This window comes from Theropithecus gelada, chromosome 11 (genome assembly GCF_003255815.1).
Source record: "Theropithecus gelada isolate Dixy chromosome 11, Tgel_1.0, whole genome shotgun sequence".
NCBI classification, from domain to species: Eukaryota; Metazoa; Chordata; class Mammalia; order Primates; family Cercopithecidae; genus Theropithecus; species Theropithecus gelada.
The window spans coordinates 72,062,215-72,083,390 of record NC_037679.1 but is presented as its reverse complement, the minus strand read 5'-3'; the positions used below and the strand labels follow the sequence as shown (position 1 = coordinate 72,083,390).

Below are 21,176 nucleotides of genomic sequence, written 5' to 3'. Positions count from 1 at the left end.
TGACTGGTGTGTTTCAGTTCTTGGATACTTTTTGAGAGGTCTGAGGTTCCTTTTCTGAGGAAGGAACTTAGATAAAACAAATGTAAGTTTCAAGCTTTAAGATCAGAAGGGTCAATTTCTATGTTCATTAAAAAACAAAACAGCCTCCCACCCCCCCACCAAAAAAACCAACCAAACAGAAACAAAAACAAAAAGGTGGTCTATGAAACTACTGGGTTTGTTTCATCATTATTCTTACTTTTAGAGACAAAGTCTTCTCTGTCACTCAGGCTGGACTGCAATGGCACAATCATAGCTCACTGTACCCTCAAATATATTTCAAGGCTCAAGTGATCCTCCTGCCTCAGCCTTCTGAGTACCTGGGACTACAGGCGTGTGCCACCATGTTTGGCTTTTTTTTTTTTTTTTTTTTTTTGAGGCAGCATCTTACTATGCTGCCTAGGCTGGTCTTGAACTCCTGTCCTCAAGTGATCCTCCCATTTCGGCCTTCCAAAGTGTTGGAATTACAGATGTGAGCCAGCACCCTGGCCCATAAACACATTTAGATAAGCAACCAGGAGAAAGCAGCTAGCTTGTTCCTTTCATACACCCCAATGGATATTTACTGACTCCCTAGGCCTAGTTCTGGGCACTTGGCATGCAGGGAGGTTGACAGAAAGAACATCTTATCTTCCTCCATAATGATAATAAATAGCCAACATTTATGGTGTGTTTACTCTAAGCCTTTTATGTACAGTGAAACATACAAGCCTCACAAAACTCTGGCAAGTGCAATTGCAATTACTAATTTACAGATGAGGATAATGGAAATACCAGCAAGTCTAGTAAATAGGTACTTCTTGCTTTGGGTCAAAGGCCCTAGGGGGAGAGTTGTGGTGGTACGCAATAGTGGAAAGAGATGCAGAATTGGAGACAGCCAGCCTGGACCTGGTGTAAAAATAGGCCAGATTAGTTAGGCTAACATTTAGTTAAAAAAAAAGAAAAAGAAAAAAAAAAAAGAAAAACAAGTTACCAATTCCCCTGTAGGTTGCTTTTCTCAGAAAGTGACTCTGTTTCCTTGCAGAAAAGGGAGTGTACAATAATTTGGAATGTGCAGCTCTACTACCATCTAGTGGCAGCTTCTGGGTAGCACATGTGGGGAAGACCTTATTTCTCACTCACACCATCCTTGCATGATGGGATGAGCCCAGTAGAGGGCGCTCTGGCCAGGTCTTCCAGTATGGTACTTGGAACAGGAGGAGAGGACTTTCCTATGAGACTTATGAGTGCACCTGTCTCCCGCTTTGACTCCAGCCCCTGTTTGAAGCAGGCTCCCACCCCCAACCCTGAGCATCCTAATGGCCCTGGAAGCTAGTTTCTAGTCTGACTGTACAGCTGGCAGGCATACGTGAGTAGTAGGACCAGGATAAGAACTCAGAACTGCTAACCTCCCAAACTGGTACATGTTTCCCCAAGCTAGGCCACCTTTCTGTGAATGTGAGTTATCAGGATGTCTGTATGTCTCCTCCTTATCAGTGATGGCTGGGCTAATCGTTCTTCATGGTTCCTGGTAACCCAGAAATTCCTTAAAACTATATGTGATGGAAGGTACTCTGGCCATGGGCTTAGAAGACCTGGGCTTTTCTGTTTCCCCACTTGTTTAATAATGGCTTAAGTTTCAGCTTGGGAATTTTCCCTTCCCCTTCTCTCTCCTCCCCTCCCCTCCCCTTTTCTTTTCTTTTCTTTTCTTTCTTTTTCTTTTCTTTTTTTTCTTTTGACAGGATCTTGCTCTGTTGCCCAGGCTGGAGTATAGTGGTGTGATAAAAGCTCACTGCAACCTTGAACTCCCGTGCTCAAGTGATCCTCCTGCTTCAGTCTCCCCAGTAGCTAGGAATACAGGTGCATGCCACTGCATCTAATTTTTAATTCTTTGGTAGAGATGGGATTTCACTATGTTGCCCAGGCTGATCTTAAACTCCTGGCCTCAAGCAATCCTCTTGCCTCAGCCTCCCAAAGCACTGGGATTCTAGGCATGAGCCACCGTGCCCAGCCTGGAACTGTTTAAGTTTGTGATTATATGTGCACCTGTACTTGAGACTATGCTTTGTGCTTGAGACTATCCATTATCTACCTCATCTATAAATATATACATATATTTAATATCTATCTATCCATCCATCCATTTACATTCATTTGTCCATCCATTTACCTTCCATCCATTTATCCATCATGATCCATCCATCCATCCAACAACTATTATTAATGGTGAACATTGTACTAGAGATCATAGAAGAACAAGATACTCATGATACCTGTCCTCATGGAGCTTATAGTCTAGGAGAGGAGAAAGCTAAATAAATTATTTCCATGTAAGTTGTGAAAGGAAAGTAAATCTTGGGGCCCCAAAATCACGCAGTTAAAGGGAAAAGTCAAGCTGGGAACTTCTCAGGACAAACCTGCCTCCCATTCTATTCAAAGTCATCCCTCTGCTCACTTAGATAAATGCATATTTGATTGCCTCCTTTGGAAGAGGTTAATCAGAAACTCAAAGGAATGCAACCATTGGTCTCTTATCTACATATGATCTGGAAGCCCTCTCCCCACTTTGAGTTGTCCTACTTTGCTTTGAGTTGTCCTGCTTTTCTGGAGTGAACCATTGTTCATCTTACATATGTTGATTGATGTCTCATGTTTCCCTAAAATGTACAAAACCAAACTGTGCTCTGACCGCCTTGGGCATGAGTCGTCAGGACCTCCTGAGGCTGTGTTACTGGTGCCCGTCCTCAACCTTGGCAAAATAAACTTTCTAAACTAACTAAGACCTGTCTCAGATATTTGGGGTTTGCAAGGTGATAAATCTCATGATTTAGAAAGCACAAATTGCTATTGGAGCATGTGGAAAGTGGATCTAACCCAGACGTAGAGAGCCAGAGGACTTAAAGGATGAGTTGGAGGTATCAAAAAATAAAAGGCTGGGGGAAGTATGTTTCAGGCAAAGGAACAGTATGGGTCAAAGTCTCAAGCTGAGCTAGCATCATGTGTGTTTGAGGAGCTCAGGGAAGGCCAGAGTGGCTGCAGCATAAAGAGTTAGTTGGTAGTGAGTGGTATAGCTGGAGAGGTAAGTCAGTAGGGGCTGCCAGATCATCAAAGTCCTGTCCTGCTGAGGAGTTGGATCCTTATCCTTGTAAACCAAAAATAAAATTCTAAGCCTTTCCAACCTACTGAATGAACCCCTCTCTTGGCCAAGGGGAACCCCCAAAGAAATCTGAAAAACTAGTTCAGGTCATAATGGGAAGGAGGTCTCGGACACCTCATTATACTCTCCTCCCTTTGGAATTCAGGCACAATTGACAAACGCTAACATTAAAATAGAGATCCCAAGACTGACAGAACAGACTCTTTGTAGCAGTATGACACCAAATTCCAACTTAACTCTGGCATTGCCTGACAGATAACAGGCCCTAAAGGAAATAAAAAATATTTTACCCCAAAATATATTTCTTTTTTTTTTTCGGATGGAGTTTCACTCTTGTTGCCCAGGCTCGAGTGCTATGGTGTGATTTCGGCTCACTGCAACTTCTGCCTCCTGGGTTCAAGTGATTCTCCTGCCTCAGCCTCCCAAGTAGCTGGGATTACAGGCATGCACCACCACGCCTGGCTAATTTTGTAGTTTTAGTAGAGACAGGGTTTCTCCATGTTGGTCAGGCTGGTCTCAGACTCCCAATCTCAGGTGATCTGCCCGCCTTGGCCTCCGAAAGTGTTGGGATAACAGGCGTGAGCCACCGTGCCTGGCCCAAAATATATTTCTTTGACACATTTTGGAATGGCCCTGCAAAGCTGTGTCCTGTGGAAAAATTAACATTCTGTGGAGAATCCCCTTCCCCTTCCCGATCTTTTCCTGATTCAGGAGAGATTTTAACTAATAGTCTGACACCTGTAAGGTCTGATAAGGGACATTTACCACCTATTCTCCTTGAAGTCTGCTACCTGGAGGCTTCATCTAGATAATAAGAAACTTGTCTTCCACAACTCCCCTTTTCTTAAGCTGAACTCCTTCAACCAACTGCTAATCAGGAAATCTTTATAACCACCTATGACCTGGAAGACCCTGCTTTGAGATATCTTGCCTTTCCAGGCTGAACCAGTGCATACCTTATGTGTACTGATTTATGTTTCTCCCTGTAAATTCTGTCCCCCTAAAATGTATAAAAATCAAGCTGTAACCTGATCATCTTAGGCACATGTTCTCAGGAACTTCTGATTATGTCACAGGTCATGGTCTTCATATTTGGCTCAGAAAAAAAACCTCTTAAAATATTTTACAGAGTTTGGCCTTTTTGGTCAACTTCCTAAATGCAATGAAAAGCTATTAGAGGCAGAGTGTGTGACACGATGATATTTGTGCATGGAAAGAGAGCACCAGCTGCAGGGTAGAGTGAGAGAGGAGACAGGGAGACTATTAAGAAGTCATTACCACATCTCTGGTGGTGACGCTGATTAGGGAAGTAGCAGTGGGAAGGGAGAGAAATGATGCAGATTTAGGAGCAAGTTAGGCAGAACTGGAAGGACTTAGTGATGGGCTGTGAGTGAGGAGATGGGGGAGTTGGAGATACAATCCTGGCTTAGGTGTATAAACCAAAAATAAAATTCTAAGCTCCCCAATCATCTGAATGGACCCCTCCTCTCAGCAAAGCCATTCCAAAGTTGACCTAAAAAACCAGTTCAGGCCATGATGGGAAGGAGGAGCTGGACATTCCTCATGATACCTCCCTCTTTTTTGGAATTAGTGATAGAACAGGCTCTTGTCTGATAAGAAACATTTACAATCTATTCTTTCTGAAGCCTGCTACCTGGAGGCTTCAGCTGCATGATAAAACTTTGGTCTCTACAACCCCTTATCATCATAACCCAGACATTCCTTTCTATTGATGATAACTCTTTCAATCAATTGCCAATCAGAAAATCTTTAAATCTACCAATGACCTGGAAGCCCCCACTTTGAGTTGTCCTGCCTTTCCAAACCAAACCAATGTACCTCTTACATGCATTGATTGATGTCTCATGTCTCCCTAAAATGTATTGTATTAGTCTGTTCTCATGCTGCTAATAAAGACATACCCGAGACTGAGTAGTTTATAAAGGAAAGAGGTTTGATTGACTCACAGTTCCACACGGCTGGGGAGGCCTCACAATCATGGTGGAAGAGCAAGGGACGTCTTACATGGTGGCAGGCCAGAGAGAGCTTGTGCAGGGGAACTCCCCTTTATGATACCATCACATCTCATGAGATTTATTCATTATCATGAGAACAGCATGGGAAAGACCTGCCTCTATGATTCAATTACCTCCCACCAGGTCCCACCCATGACATGTGGGAATTGTGGGAGCTACAATTCAAGATGAGATTTGGGTGGGGACACAGCCAAACCATATCACGTATACAACCAAGCTGTACCCCGACCACCTTGGGCACATGTCATCAGAACTTCCTGAGGCTCTGTCATGGGTACATCCTTAACCTTGGCAAATACACTTTCTAAATAGATTGAGACCTGTCTCAGATACTTTTGGTTTACAGGTGATAGCGTTACTGGAAAAGAGGGTCCTGATTCAGATCCCAAGAGAGGGTTCTTGGATCTCATGCAGGAAAGAATTCAAGGCAAGCACAGAGTATGGTGAAAGAAGCAAATTTATTAGAAACTACTTTGTTACAGGGTAGGGCGTCCTCAGAAAGGAGAAGGAAGAATGTGCCATTTTTTTTGTTAGTGTCTTTGTTTATAAGAAACTCTAAGGAGCTATAATTAAAATTGGAATGTGCAGAGGTGCTCACTAAAGGTAGGGGCTATTGGTGCTGTTAAGTCAAGTTTAGTCTAAAGCTGCCTCCTTACATATTTTAAGTTTGGTGTAAAATTTCTCTGTACATGGTGAACTATAACCTAAAAGGATGTGCAAATAGACTGCAACCTACTCTTGTGCCGATCACTGAGTTTTGGCCAATCAAAGGTGGCCAACTGCTCAAATCTCGTTCAAATAAGGCCAATGCTGAGCTATAACTAGTCTGGCTGCTTCTGTACCTCACTTTCTTTTTCAGTACATCACTTTCCTTTTCCTGTCCATAAATCTTTCTTCCACCACATGACTGTGTTCAAGACTCTCTGAACCTACTCTGGCTCGGGAGGCTTCTAGATTCGTGATTTGTCTGCTCAGTTAAACTCTATTAAATTCAATTTGGCTAAGAACTTTCTTCTTAACAGTGGTATTGATGACCATTAATCCTTCAACCTAAGCCTGCTCATTAATGTTGACTTTAAGTGGGCTGCACTTTTAGGACATCTGGACATTTTGTAGGCTTAGTGGGAGATGTTTTGTATGGCCATAAATATTCTGCAATTATAGTTGGTGGTCAGCTTAGACTGTGGCTATTTTCAGACCCAAGTATTAAGCCTGTAGGTTCCTTGTGAGTGCCTAGCTACTCGCTTTAAGATGGAGTCATTGTAGCCATCTTTTATTAAACCAGAAGCCTGGTAAGCAGAGGTTACTTTAACAATAAGCAAGAGTGTGGGAATGTTTGCTGAGACAGGAGACACAAGAGGTAGGCAGGTCTTGGAGATTTAGGAGTTGGGTTCAAGGCACCCCTCAAGCTTTGATAGTTATCTGTGGAAGGTTGTTGCCTTGATTTTGACCTGGTAGGAAGGCAGACTTCAAATGCTTGCCCCAGCTGGACTTTTCCCAGATGTCTGCCTCATCCTTTCACTCTAACCAACACTGACTCTGGTCAACACTCGCAAGCGTGATCTGTGGACTAGCAGCTCATCATGGAGCTGGCTAGAAATATGAAATCCTGGGCCCTGACTCAGACCTTCTGAGTCAGGATCTGCATTTTAACAAGGTTCTGGGTGATTTATATATACAGTATGGCTTAAAAGGCTCTGCCTTAGATTCTAGAATCCAGAACATTTTCTCCAAAGACAGTCAGGATATGGGGGAGAAGTTAGTTCTAGAGAAGAGAGCGAGTCCAGGGTAGAAAGGCTTCTTCTCTCCTGAGGGTCTATGGTCTCCCGTTTTTTGAAAGCAGCAGTGGTATCTATGTCACCCATGGCCTAGAGGTTGCATGGGGCTATCTGGCACCCCCTTCTTTGGCTTTTATCCCCCAACACCCAGGAATACTTACTCAGAGCATTGAAGGCAGCCAGCACCTCAAAAGAGACTCTCTGATTTTTTGTGAACAACTGGATGGTGAACCCATCATGGGACTTCTGAATCTCAAAACTGTCTTTCATCCACTTCGTGTACAGACAGAACTCCAGCTTATTCCCAGTTTTATCGAGGATGTCATGTTGGCTTTTCTTCTGATCCTGGAATTGTTTTAAGTCACTGAAGAAGAGGACAAGAGTACCATCGGAGTTGCCTCTTAAGACTGTTTTCCGTCCATAGGAGCCACCCTGCCAGTGACAAAGAAGCAGATGTGAGACTCTAGATTCTGGGGTCACAGGGATCTCTAGCAAGCAGTGGTATTTCTCGACTCAAGTAAAAGCCAAAAATGGTCTTAAAATTGAGTGGCAGGCATCCATTTGCCCCACAAAGACCTGACTGGGATGCTCATAGTAACACTTTTCATACTAGCCCCAAGCTGGAGGTGACTCAAATGGCTATTGACAAAAGAAACGGATTGAACTGCCCCACCTGCCACCACTTGCACCTGTGCTTACTGTCCCAGGGCCTGAGGATAGGATTGCCCCACCCACCATTGTTGCTGGTGCCTGTGCGCATCTGGGGGTATGCGGGTCAAACTGTCCCACCTGCTGCCAGCACCTGCACGCACCATCCGGGAACCTGAGGACAGGCTTGCCCCACCTGCCACCAGCATCCACATGTGTTGCCCAGGGGCCAGGAGATGACCCATCCTGTTTACCACCAGCAGCACAGGCACACACCATCCAGAGGTCTAAGGATGGGCCCACTCTGCCTGCCACCAGTGACCACATGTGTCTCCCAAGGGCCTGGGGACCAGCCTACCCAGCTTGCCATCAATGATGCCTGTGTACACCACTTGAGGGCCTGAAGGTTGGCCTGCTGCTGCCACTTCCACACAGGCCACCTCGGGGCCCAAGGACCTGCCTATTCAGTCCACTGCTGCTACCACTGGCACCTGAACATGTTACCTTGAAGTCTGAAACCCTGCCCACCTGGACACACCAGCACTGGCACCCACATACACTGCCTGGGGGTCTGAGGACCAGCATGCCTGGCACACTGTTGTCACCACTGGTGCTCGAAGACCAGCCTGCCTGATGTGCCTGTTCCCAGCACAGCCTTTCCACAGACTCCATTAACAACTACAGTGTCAGACACTGAGGAACTCACAGACAACATTGATGCTAATGAAATCATTTGGAGGCTTCACTAACTGTATCCACACAGAATCAAAGCCAAAGTGCTCCATTCAACCAACACTATAGACACATCTACAGGAAAACATCTTCTTATTTTATTTTTATTTAATTTTTTAGAGACAAGGTCTTGCACTGTCACCTAGGCTGGAGTGTAGTGGCACAATCATATTTCACTGTAACCTCAAACGCCTGCCAGAAGCAATCTTCCCACCTCAGCCTCCTGAGTCACTGGGATTATGGGCATGAGCCACCATGCCCAGCAGAGGAAAATGTCTTTCCCTATGAAAGCCAATAAATACAATTGGAGAAGTGACTGTTATATTAGCTGTGCTGATATCAATGTAAGGACACAGAAACATGAAAAGGCAAGGAAACATGGTACCTCCAAAGGAACACAATAATTCTTCAGTACAGATCCCCCAAAAAATGATATCTATGCAATGACTAAGAAAAATTCAAAACAATGATATTAAAGAAATTCAGTAAGATACAAGAAAACACAGATAAACAATACAAAGAAATCAGGAAAATAATTCATACTCTGAATGAGAAACTCAACAAAGAGATAGATATTGTTAAAAAGAACCAAACAATTCCTGAAACTGAAGAAATCAATGAATAAAATAAAAATGCAACTCACTGCTTTAACAATAGTCTAGATCAAGGAGAAGAAAGAATTTCTGAACTTGAAGACAGGTCTTTTGAAATAACCCAACCAGAAAAAAGGAGAGAAAAAGAAATAAAAATGAGTGAAGAAAGCCTATGTGCCATATTGGTAATCATAAAGCAATCAAATATTTAAATTTGGAAAGATCTAGGAGGAGAGTTGGGAAAAGGCATAGAAAATCTATTTAATGAAGTAATAGCTGAAAACTTTCCATGTCTTACAAGAGATTTAGACACCCAGATACAGGAAGCTCAAAGATTCTCAAATAGATTCAACCCAAAAAGGTCTTCTCCAGGCATATTATAATCCAACTGTCAAAAGACAAAGACAAAGATAGAATTCTGAAAATAGCAAGAGAAAAGTATAAAGTCACATATAAGGGAATCCTCCTCAGACTAAGAGCAGATTTCTGAGGAGAAACCTTACAGGTCAGAAGAGAATAGGATGATATACTCAAAGTGCTGAAAAAAGAAACCCTTTGAGACAAGAATACTATACCCAGCAAAGCTATCCTTCAAAAATCAAGGAGAAATAAAGCCTTTCCTGGACAAGCAAAAACAGAGGGAATTCATCACCACTAGACTAGTTCTACAGAAAATGCTTAAGAAAGCATTACATCTGGAAGCAAAGGGATGATGTCTACCATCGTGAAAACACCCAAAAGTATAAAACTCACTGGTAGAGCAGATACACAAATGACAAAGAGAAAGGAGTCAAATGTTATCATTACAAAACCCCCAACAACTGGAAAGGTAGGCAATAAAGAGAAAGAAAAGAACAAAGAATGTGCAAAACAATCAAAACAAATACAAAATGACAAGAGTAAGTTGTTACCTATCAATTACAACCCTGAATTAAACAACAGTTTAAATTCTCCAGTTAAAAGATATAGACAAGCTGAATGGATAAAAAATAAGGTCCAACTATATGCTACCTCCAAGAAACTCACTGCATCTGTGAAGATACATGTGGACTGAATGTGAAGGAATGGAAAAAATATTCCATGCAAATGGAAACCAAAAGTGTGCAGGAGTAGCTATACTTATATCAGACAAAGTAGACTTTAAGTCAAAAACATAAAAAGAGACAAAGAAGGTCTTTTTTTTTTTTTTTTTTTTGGGACAGCGTCTCGCTCTGTCGCCCAGGCTGGAGTGCAGTGGCCGGATCTCAGCTCACTGCAAGCTCCGCCTCCCGGGTTCCCGCCATTCTCCTGCCTCAGCCTCCCGAGTAGCTGGGACTACAGGCGCCCGCAACCTCGCCCGGCTAGTTTTTTGTATTTTTTTTAGTAGAGACGGGGTTTCACTGTGTTAGCCAGGATGGTCTCGATCTCCTGACCTCGTGATCCGCCCGTCTCGGCCTCCCACAGTGCTGGGATTACAGGCTTGAGCCACCGCGCCCGGCCAAGGAGGACATTTTATAATTAATGATCAAGAGATCAATTCAGCCAGAGAATATAAGCATGTGTATATATGTATATAGACATATATACGCCCAACAGTGGAGCACTGAGATATGTAAAGCAAATATTAGAGCTAAACAGAGAGAGAGAGAGAGGCTTTCAATACAATAATCGCTGGGAACTTCATCTCACTTTTGGTAGTGGACAGATCACGTAGACAGAAAATCAACAAAGAAATACTGGACTTAGTCTGCATTATAGTCCAAGTGGACCTAATGAATGTTTACAGATTATTTAATGAGCTACAGAATACACATTCTTATCAGCACAGGGAATGTTCTCCAGGATAGACCCTATGGTAGGCTATAAAACAAGGCTCAACAAATTTTTAAAAATTGAAATACTGTCAAGTATCTTAATGGATACTTACCACAATGGATATAGATCACAGTGGAACAAGAGGAACTTTGGAAATTGTACAAATACATGAAAATTAAACAACATGCTCCTGGACAACCATTGGGCTGATTAAGAAATTTAAAAGGAAACCAAAAAATTTCTGGAAACAAATGAAAATGGAAACACAACATACCAAAACCTAAGGGGTACAGCAAAGTTGGAAGCAATACATGCTTACATCAAAAAAGTAGAACAATTTCAAATAAACAACCTAACAGTTCATCTCAAGGAATTAGAAAAGCAAGAAAGGCTGGGCATATGGCTCGCATCTGAAATTCCAGCACTTTGGGAGGCTGAGGCAGGTGGATCACCTGAGGTCAGGAGTTTGAGACCAGCCTGACCAACATAGTGAAATCCCGTCTCTACTAAAAATACAAAATTAGCTGGGTGTGGTGGTGCATGCCTGTAATCCCAACTACTCAGGAGGCTGAGGCAGGAGATCACTTGAACCCAGGGGCAGAGGTTGCAGTGAGCGGAGGTCGCATCATTGCACTCCAGCCTGGGCAACAAAAGCAAAAATCAATCTCAAAAACAAACAAAAAAAGCAAGAATAAACCAAACCTAAAATTAGCAGAAGGAAAGAAATAATAAAAATCAGAATAGAACTAAACATAATAGAGGCTAAAAATTAACAAAATGAAAAGTCGGTTTCTTAAAAGCATAAACAAAATGGATGAACCACTACTTAGACTAAGTACACTAAAAAAAGAGAGAAGACCCAAGTATATAAAATCAGGGATAAAAAAAGGAGACATTACGATTGATACCACAGAAATACAAGGGATCATTAGAGACTATCATGAACAACTATTGTGAATAAATTGGAAAGCCTAGAGGAAATGGATAAATTCCTGAACACATACAACCTACTAAGATTGATCCAGGAAGAAACAGAAAACCTGAACAGACCAATAGAGTGAGGAGATTGAATCAGTAATAAAAAGTTCCTCAACAAAGAATAGCCCAGGACCAGATGGCTTTACTGCTGAATTCTACCAAACTTATAAAGAAAAATTAACACCAATTCTTCTCAAACTATTCCAAAAAAATCGGGGAATTATTCCTAACTCCTTCTATGAAGTCAGCATTACCCTGATACCAAAACCAGACCAAAGACACAACAAAAAAGAAAACTACAGGCCAATATCCCTGATGAACATAGACACAAAAACCTTCAACAAAATACTAGCAAACCAAATCCAGTAACACATCAAAAAGATAACACATGATCAAGTGGGATTTATCCCAGGGATGCAAGGATGGTTCAACATGAGCAAGTCAACAAATGTTGAACATTTGCACATCACATCAACAGAATGAAGGAAAAATCATATAATTATCCCAGTAGATGTAGAAGAACATTTGGTAAAATTCAACATCCCTTTATGCTAAAAACCCTCAACAAATTAGGCATGTAAGGAACATACCGCAACATAATAAAGTCCATATATGACAAACCCACAGTTAACATCGTACTGAATTGAGAAAGGCTTTTACCTCTATCCTGGAAGTCCTAGCCAAAGCAATCACACAAGATAAAGAAATAAAAGGCATCCAAATAGGAAAAGAAAAAGTCAAATTGCCCCTCTTTGCATACCACATGATCTTCTATACAGTAAAACCTAAAGACTCCACCAAGAAAACCTCTTAGAACTGATAAATTTGGTTAAGTTGCAGGATACAAAATCAGAATACCAAAATCAACACACCATACCAACATACCAAAATATCAACATATTCTACACATCAATAATGAACTAGCTTAAAAAGAAATCAAGAAAGCATCTTATTTATAGTATTTAACAAAAAATAGCTAGGAATACATTTAACCAAGGAGGTGAAAGATCTCTACAATGAAAACTACAAAATACTGATAAAAGAAACTGAAGATGACACAAGCAAATGGAAAGACATCCCATGCTCATGGATTGGAAGAATTAATATTGTTAAAATAGCCATACTATCCAAAGCAATCTACAGAATCAATGCAATCCTTATAAATACCACAGAAATAGAAAAAACATCCTAAAATTTGTATGGAAACACAAAAGATCTCAAATAGCTGAAAGAATACTGAGGAAAAAGAACAAAGCTAGAGGCATCACACTACATGACTTCAAAATATACTACAAAGCTATAGTAACCAAAGCAGCATGAGATTGGTATAAAAGCAGACATGTAGACCAAAAGAAACAGAATAGAGAACGCAGAAACAAATCCACACATTTACGGTCAACTGATTGAGAAAGCACCATTGGGGAAAGGATACTCTCTTCAATAAATGGTGTTGGGAAAACTGGATATCCATATGCAGACGAATGAAATGAGGCCCCCATCTCTCATCTTATAAAAAATTAACTAAAAAATGGATTAAAGAGTTAAATGTAAGGCCGGAAACAATAAAACTAATAGAATAAAGCAGAAGAGTAATGCTTCAGGATATTGGTCTATGCAAATATTTTGTAGCTAAGACTTCAAAAGCACAGGCAACAAAACCAAAAATAGACAATTGGGACTATATTAAATGGAAAAGCTTCTGCATGGCAAAGGGAACAATCAAGACTGAAAAGACAAACTGTAGAATGGGAGAAAATATTTGGAAACTATTTTTCCAAAAAAGGGTTTAATATCCAGAATATACAAGGAACTTGAACAACTCAACAGCAAAGAAAACAACCCATCCCATTTAAAAAGCAGGCAAAGGAACTAAATAGACATTTCTCAAAAGAAGACATACAAAATGGTCAATGGGTATGTGAAAAAATGCTTGACATCACTTATCATTAGGGAAATGCAAATCAAAACCACAATGAGATATCATATCACCCCAGTTAGAATAGCTATTATCAAAAAGACAAAAAATAACAAATGCTAGCAAGAATTTGGAGTAAAGGGAATCTTACACACTGTTGGTGGGAATTTAAATTAGGACAGTCATTATGGAAAACAGTATGGAGGTTTCTCAAAAACTAAAAATGGCATTACCATTCGATCCAGCAATCCCACTACTAGGTATTTATCCAAAAAAGGGATAACTGTACCCCTATGTTTATTGCAGTACTATTCACAAAAGCCAAGATATGTAATCAACCAACATATCCATCAGCGGATGAATGGATAAAGACAATGTGATATATATACACGATAGAATACTATTCAGACACAAAAAGAACGGAATTCTGTCATTTGCAGCAATGTGGATGGAACTATAGGTCATTATGTTAAATGAAATAAGTCAGGCATAGAAAGACAATTATTGCATGTGCTTATGTGGAAGTTAAAAAAAAGTTGATCTCATGGAGGTAGAGAGTAGGATCATAGTTACCAGAGGCTGGGGAGTGGAGAAGGAAATGAAGAGAAGTTGGTTAATGGATACAAACATACAGTTAGATAGAAGGAATAAATTCTAGTGTTTGATAGCACAATGGGGTGACTATAGTTAACAATAATTTATTATATATTTCAAAATAGCTAGAAGAGAAGATCTGAACTGTCCTCAACACAAAGAAATGATAAATGTTTGAGATGACAGATATCCTAACTACCCTGACTTGATCATTTCACATTATATCCATGTGTTCAACTATCACGTGTACCCCATATAAATATGTACAATTATGTAAAACTAAAAAGCAGTAGAATGGACAAATGTGGTATATTCACACAATGGAATTGACACAACAATGAAAAGATAAACAACTGCACTCCACAACATAAATTTCATAAACATCTTCGGTCAGAGAAACCATGCACTAAAGCACACAGAGCCCATGACGCCATTTATATAGGGTCACCCATGCACCCTGGTTTACATTCCCAGTTTTGGCACCAAAAGTCCCATATCCCAGGAAACACCCCAATCCTGGACAAACTGGGATAGTTGGTCACCCTATATTCGTAAAAAGTTTAAAACAGGTAAAAGGTGTCTATGCTATTAGAAGTCAGGAGATTGCCTACTTGGGTTTGGAGGTATTGATTGGATTGGGGGCCCAGGGTTCTGGGGCGCTGAGAATGTTTTGTTCCTGTATCTGGGTGGGGGCTACACAGTTACATTGTTTGTGGCTACCTATCAAGCTGGACACTTTGATCTGGGCAGTTTTTCTGTTTTACTTCAGTGAGGAAAAATGTTAACACTATTGAGAGGCAGGATAGTGTCGTGGTTAAACATGCATGCCCTCAAGTCAATTACCCAGGCTTGAAATCCCAGTTCTGACAACAGCTGTTAACCAAACTTGCCTTAGCTTCCTGACCTGGGCCAGGGCTGGGGACACCACATGTCTAGATTTCTTTATTGCGGCACTAGCTGGTGTGTGCAAGGGGTAGAGACCAAAAAGTGTGGCACCAGCAGAGAAGGGACGTCAGCAGTGCAGGAGGGTAAGAGGGTAGTATTGGGCCATGAGGACCCCCACGCCCCCAATTCTAGGGTCCTAGCACCTCCCCAATCCCCCTTCCTCCCCAGAGGTCCAGAATTTTCAGCCTCAGTCCTGAGATTTGTGTCCACAAAACCAAATATTTCTAACTGATGAAAGCCACTCCTTGCTGCGAAGAAACCAGAAGGCAACCTGGATAGTTTGATCAAAGTTCTCTAGCCTCCATAAGTTTACTCCTCCGTACTGTGGAAAGGATAGAAGAAAATGGCAGTGAGTAATCACAGTGAGTTCACTGAGCACTATGTGCCAGTCTTTTGCTAAGAATGTGATGTGCTCAAGCCTTCTGATACTCTGAAGTGGGTACTATGCCTCTCCCCATTTTACAGATTCAGAGACTGAGGCACAGAGAGGTTAGGTGGCCTGCCCAGTGTCACACAGCTCTGGAGCAAGAGCCTGCTCCAGAGCCTGAAACTCCTATACCACATCCCACCCAAGTGTGGGCTTCACACATAATAGGCGCCCAGCACCCAGTAGCTCGGCCTTGCTGCCGCTGTGGAATTTCCTGCCCCCCATAGCCCCAACCTCAGCCCTGGACTCACAATGGCCACTCCTTGCACCAGGGGGAACTGCGTGGGTGCCTGCAGGACATCACAGATGGTGTTCACCATGTCGTCGATCAGTGTCTGACACTCTTTGTAGGGCTTCAGGTATTCCTGGATAAACCAACCCAGCTTCTGAGCAGGCACCGAGGACAGCTGGGACCCCCCATTTCCCATTGCTCTCAGCTGGCTGCCGGCAAGACAATGAATGGCAGGGTGGGAGGCAGAGGAATTCTCGCTGCTGCCCAGAGACAGGAAACAGAAACTGAAGTCTAGAGGCCTCTCTCCACCTACTGCAGCGAGCTACCAACTCCTGCATCCGGGGCAGGGAAACCAAAACTAACTTAAGCTCAGAGGCCCTGCCCTGCCCCCTGCAGTGAGCTACCACCTCCTGCATCCGGGGCAGGGAAACCAAAACTAACTTAAGCTCAGAGGCCCTGCCCTGCCCCCTGCAACGAGTTTACCAACTCCTGCATCCGGAGCAGGGAAACCAAAACTAACTTAAGCTCAGAGGCTTTCGCCGTCCCCTTGCAGCAAGGTTTACCGACTCCTGCACCCCAGCAGGGAAACCAAAACTGACTCAAGCTCAGAAGCTTTCCCTGTCCCCTGCAGCATGGTGAACAGCCCTTCAGGGGCTCCCCAAAACTTGAGGTTAACCAAACAGCCTCTAGAACCCCATTATGAGGGCTTCATACCTGCTAGACATCTGTCCTTGGGAACATCACCTGCCCTCTTTGCGCCTCAATTTCCCCATCTGTAAGCTGGGGAAAGTGGCAGCTCTTTCATAGGATTAGCTTGATGATTAAATAATACCTGCAAAGTGCTTAGAAGCAGGGGGCACAGGTCATCTTTTGAGGCTCTGTCCCTTTCCCCCTGTTCTCAGTGACCGGGGAACTCAGATTCAGGGAGAGGAGCAGAGGAGAAAGAGACTCAGAGAGGAAACGGACTTGCTCAGGGACACAGCAAAGCAGGGACCTAACTGGACTCAGGTTTTGGTCTGCTTCTGTGTAAACACAGGCCCCGGAGTGGTCAGCGGGTGGGAGCCTCTGTGTGTCCAGTTTCTCAGCACACTTGTGGACAGCCGTGGGACCATATGAGGCACTTGCCCAGCCCCTCAAGGGCAAGAAAACACGCCCCAAGTGTGTGAGCCAGAAAGGAGAGAGACATGCAACTCCTATGCCCAGAGCTTTGAAAACAAAACTCGCAGAGAACTCCCAGACAGCTGCCTTGGCCCAGAAAGAATAATTCACAGAGAAGGCAAACATCTTCAAGATGTCAGGTGGGGGACCGGGGCCCTTCCATGCTGGGATGGTTAATTTTATGTGTCAAGTTGGCTGAGCCCAGGTACCCAGATATTTGGTCAAACATTATCCTAGATCTTATTGTGAAGGTATTTTTTAAGATGAGGTTAGCATTTACTTTGGTAGACTTTTTTTCTGAGTAAAGCGGATTATCATCTGTAAGGTGGTGGGCCTCATTCCATCAGTTGAAGGCCTCAATAGAATAAAGACTGAGCTCGCTCAAGGAAGAGGGAATTCTGCTGCAGACTGCCTTGGCCTCCACTTGCAGCAGCAACTCCTTCCTGGGTCTCCCACCTGCCAGTCTACCCTGCCGATTTTGGATTTGCCAGCCTCCACATTCACATGAGCCAATTCCTTAAAATAAATACCTCAAAATAAATATACATACCCTGTTGGTTCTGGAAAACCTCGATTAATGCTCATGCTCATTAAGGGCCTTCCCTGCCCTTATCCAACTTCTACTGCAACACCGAGAGGTAGGCAGGCTGGGCAGGAGTACTCTTAAGGCTCCTTTCTCACATGAGAACGTGGAGGCTCAGAGAGGTGGAAACATTTGCTCAGCAAGTTGTCGGGCTAGGTTCTAACACTAACACACCGCCTGACCCCAAAGCCTGTGCTTTATTTGTTACTTTAAAAAACATTTTATTTTGAAGTAATTTGAAATGCTGAGAAAATTTACAAGATGCACACAAAGAACTTCCTTAGAGTTTTTACCCATCATATTTTTACCACATTTGCCCCTCATTTTCTTGCTATTTATACATTTTAGGAGGTTTTTGTTTTGTTTTGTTTTTGAGACAGAGTCTTGCTCTGTCGCCCAGGCTGGAGTGCAGTGGCGTGATTATAGCTCACTGCAGCCTTACCCTCCCAAGCTCAAGCAATCTTCCTACTTCAGCCTCCTGAGTAGCTGGGACTACAGGCACACACCACCATGTCTGGCCAATTTTTGTATTTTTTGTACAGGTAGGGTCTCACCATGTTGCCCAGGCTGATCTTGAACTCCTGGGCTCAAGTGATCTGCCTGTCTCAGCCTCCCAAAGTGGTAGGATTACAGGCATAAGCCACTGTATCCAGCCATAAATATATTCTTATACTGAAAATTTTACCAATTATTCCAATACTCTTCTTTATAGCATCCCCTCTGCCAACATCTAGGCTCACACATGACATTTAGCTGAAGTATGTGACAGACATGTTTCCTGGGAAGCCCACTAGGAAAACAATGGGGATTTTTTTTTTTTTTTTTTTTTTTTGAGACGGAGTCTAGCTCTGTTGCCCAGGCTGGAGTGCAGTGGCACAATCTCGGCTCACTGCAAGCTCTGCCTCCCGGGTTCACGCCATTCTCCTGCCTCAGCCTCCCGAGTAGCTGGGACTACAGGCGCCCGCTACCACGCCGGCTAATTTTTTGTATTTGTTTTTTAGTAGAGACAGGGTTTCACCGTGTTAGCCAGGATGGTCTCGATCTCCTGACCTTGTGATCCACCCACCTTGGCCTCCCAAAGTGCTGGGATTACAGGCGTGAGCCGCCGCGCCCGGCCAGTGGTGATGTTTTTACTGGGGGAAGTTTCCTCGGTGTTCATTCTTGAGGTATTTTAATGGTGTAAGTTGAGTAATTCCCTACTTGTGGCCCATCTAGTCTGTCCCTATGGACACCAAGATTTAAGGGTCATCTCCATGTTCTGTAGGCCAGGCCCTCCTGGCCAATCCTGGGCCCTACCACTCATGGTGAGGACTATGTCCTCTAACGGGTGCTATCTCCTGGCCTCTGTTACTCCAGGGTTCCACCATCCCCTTTGCTATCAGTGAGCCTAGCTCCCAAGGGTCCTCACCCATCATCCTGTGATAGCATCTCTTGCAGAAGAGGCTCTCTGAGCTTCTCTGTGATGCTGGCTGGTGTCCTCTTCTTGGTCCACTCCTCGTGGCCTTGGTAAAGGGGAATCTTGGTTCTCTGGGTCTTATGCAGCTTTCCCAAGCATTGTCACTTCCCTGACCTTTCATGTCATCTGCCACCATCTCCTCTGCAATTCTGGCATTTGGATCTCACTTAGCATGACCTCCTACTTTTTCTCCTCTTCTGGGAGCCCTCCTGGCAGCAAGTTTACACCTCCTGGAGTCCTTGCCAGGGTGTGCAGCCCTGAACTTCCAAAAGACTTCCGAATCAATAAACCCTTTCTTATCTGACCTCATACTACAGCCCCTTGATCGAGTACCCTCAAGGTCCACTTCTGCACATACTCACCCGACTTCTGCTGGTCATGCTGGCTTGGCCCTCCAGCTACTTTGGGATACAGGCCCTTTCCTCCCCTGTGAGGCCCATCACATCCCTGGCTGGTTTATGCTGGAATTTAAGCCTAGTCACAACCCTTGTGGGCAGGAGAGGAGGTGGGCATAGGGACAAACATCTTGTGGATGAGATGCCTCTGTAGGGTTTCCAAGCAAGGGAGGAGGGTTAGCTCTTAACAGGGAGGGATGGATGGGTCACCTCTACAGCTCTTAGGAGTCAGAGGAATCTGGGGATTCAAGATTCTCAGTGGGACCGGGGTGGTGGCTCTTGCCTGTAATCCCAGCACTATGGGAGGCTGAGGTGGGCAGATCACTTGAGGTCAGGAGTTCAAGACCAGCCTGGTCAACATGGTGAAACCCTGTCTCTACTAATAATACAAAAATTAGTCAGACGAGGGGGCATGTGCCTGTAGTCCCAGCCACTTGGGAGGCTGAGGCAGGAGAACCACTTGAACCTGGGAAGTGGAGGGTGCAGTAAGCCAAGATTGTGCTACTGCACTCCTGCCTGAGTAACAGAGCAAGACACTGTCTCAAAAAAAAAAAAAAAAAAAAAAAAAGATTCTCAGTGGCATCAACCTGAATGTCCCCATTCTATGTGTCAAGGCCCTATTCTTTTTTACCATGTAGGGTCCTGACCACATTGAGCAGACCTGCTTATTTTGACAGCATATCATCACTTTCTCATCTACCCACTAGGATGGCTATAATCAACATGATCAATGAGTGTTGGCAAGGATACAGAGAAACTGGAACTTCCATTCACTGCCAGGGGTGGGTGTGTATAAATGGTGCAGCCACTGTGGAAAACAGTCTGGCAGTTCTCAAATGGCTAAACGTAAGAGTTATCACGTGATCCAGAAATTCCACTCCTAGGTATACATGAGGGTTAATTTTCTGTGTCTACTGGACGGGGTTAAGGGATGCCCAGAGGGCTGGTAAAATGTTATTTCTGGATGTGTCTGTGACCATGTTCCTGGAAGAGATTACTATTTGAATCTGTAGACTGAGCAGAGAAGACAGCCCTCGCCAGGGTGAGTGTGCATTTTCCAATCCACTGGAGGCCTGAATAGAACAAAAAGAGGAACAGCAATTTTTTTCTCCCCACGTGAGCTGAGGCATCAGTCTTCTCCTGTCCTTGGATATTGATGCTCCTGGTTCTTAGCCTTTCAGACTTGGATTGGGACTTATTCCAGCAATCTCCTGGTTCTCAGCCTTCTGAATTGGTCTGAAACTACAACCACTGGCCTTCCTGAGTCTCCAGCTTGCAGATAGTGGATCACAGAACTTCTCAGACTCCATAATCACACAAGTCAAACCTTCATGATAAATCTCTTTCTATATATCTCTCTCTATTCTAATGGCGCGGTTTCTCTGGAGAACTCTGATTAATACAGCACACAGATGCTCCTTGGCTTATGATGGGGTCATCAATTGTGGACCGCCTTTTATACCCAAGAAAAATGAAAACATATGTCCGCACAAAATCTCATACAAGAGTGTCCATAGCAGCTATTAGTCATAATAGCAAAAAATGCAGCAAAATAACAAAAAAGTGGAGAGTATCCAAATACCTATCAATGGAAGACGGCTAAACAAAATGTAGTCCATTTATGCAGTGGAAACGTCATTCGGTAATAAAAAGGAATGAAACACCAACATATACTATAACATGAATGGATCTTGAAAACATGTTAAGTTAAAGAAGCCAGACACAAAAGACCACATA

At 43.3% G+C, this 21,176-nt stretch overlaps 1 protein-coding gene across 1 annotated transcript in view; it reads right to left on the bottom strand.

The window, feature by feature from the left end:
* The window catches only part of OAS2 (2'-5'-oligoadenylate synthetase 2), a 33,379-nt gene extending 17,123 nt beyond the window's left edge, over positions 1-16,256 (bottom strand). The window contains exons 1-2 of the mRNA XM_025401133.1: positions 15,867-16,256; positions 7,151-7,421 (exon numbers count right to left, since the gene is read on the bottom strand). Coding sequence (XP_025256918.1) covers positions 7,151-7,421; positions 15,867-16,043 — 448 coding nt within the window. The 5' untranslated portion in view covers positions 16,044-16,256. The remainder of the gene's footprint in view (positions 1-7,150; positions 7,422-15,866) is intronic.
* Positions 16,257-21,176: the final 4,920 nt, after the last annotated feature.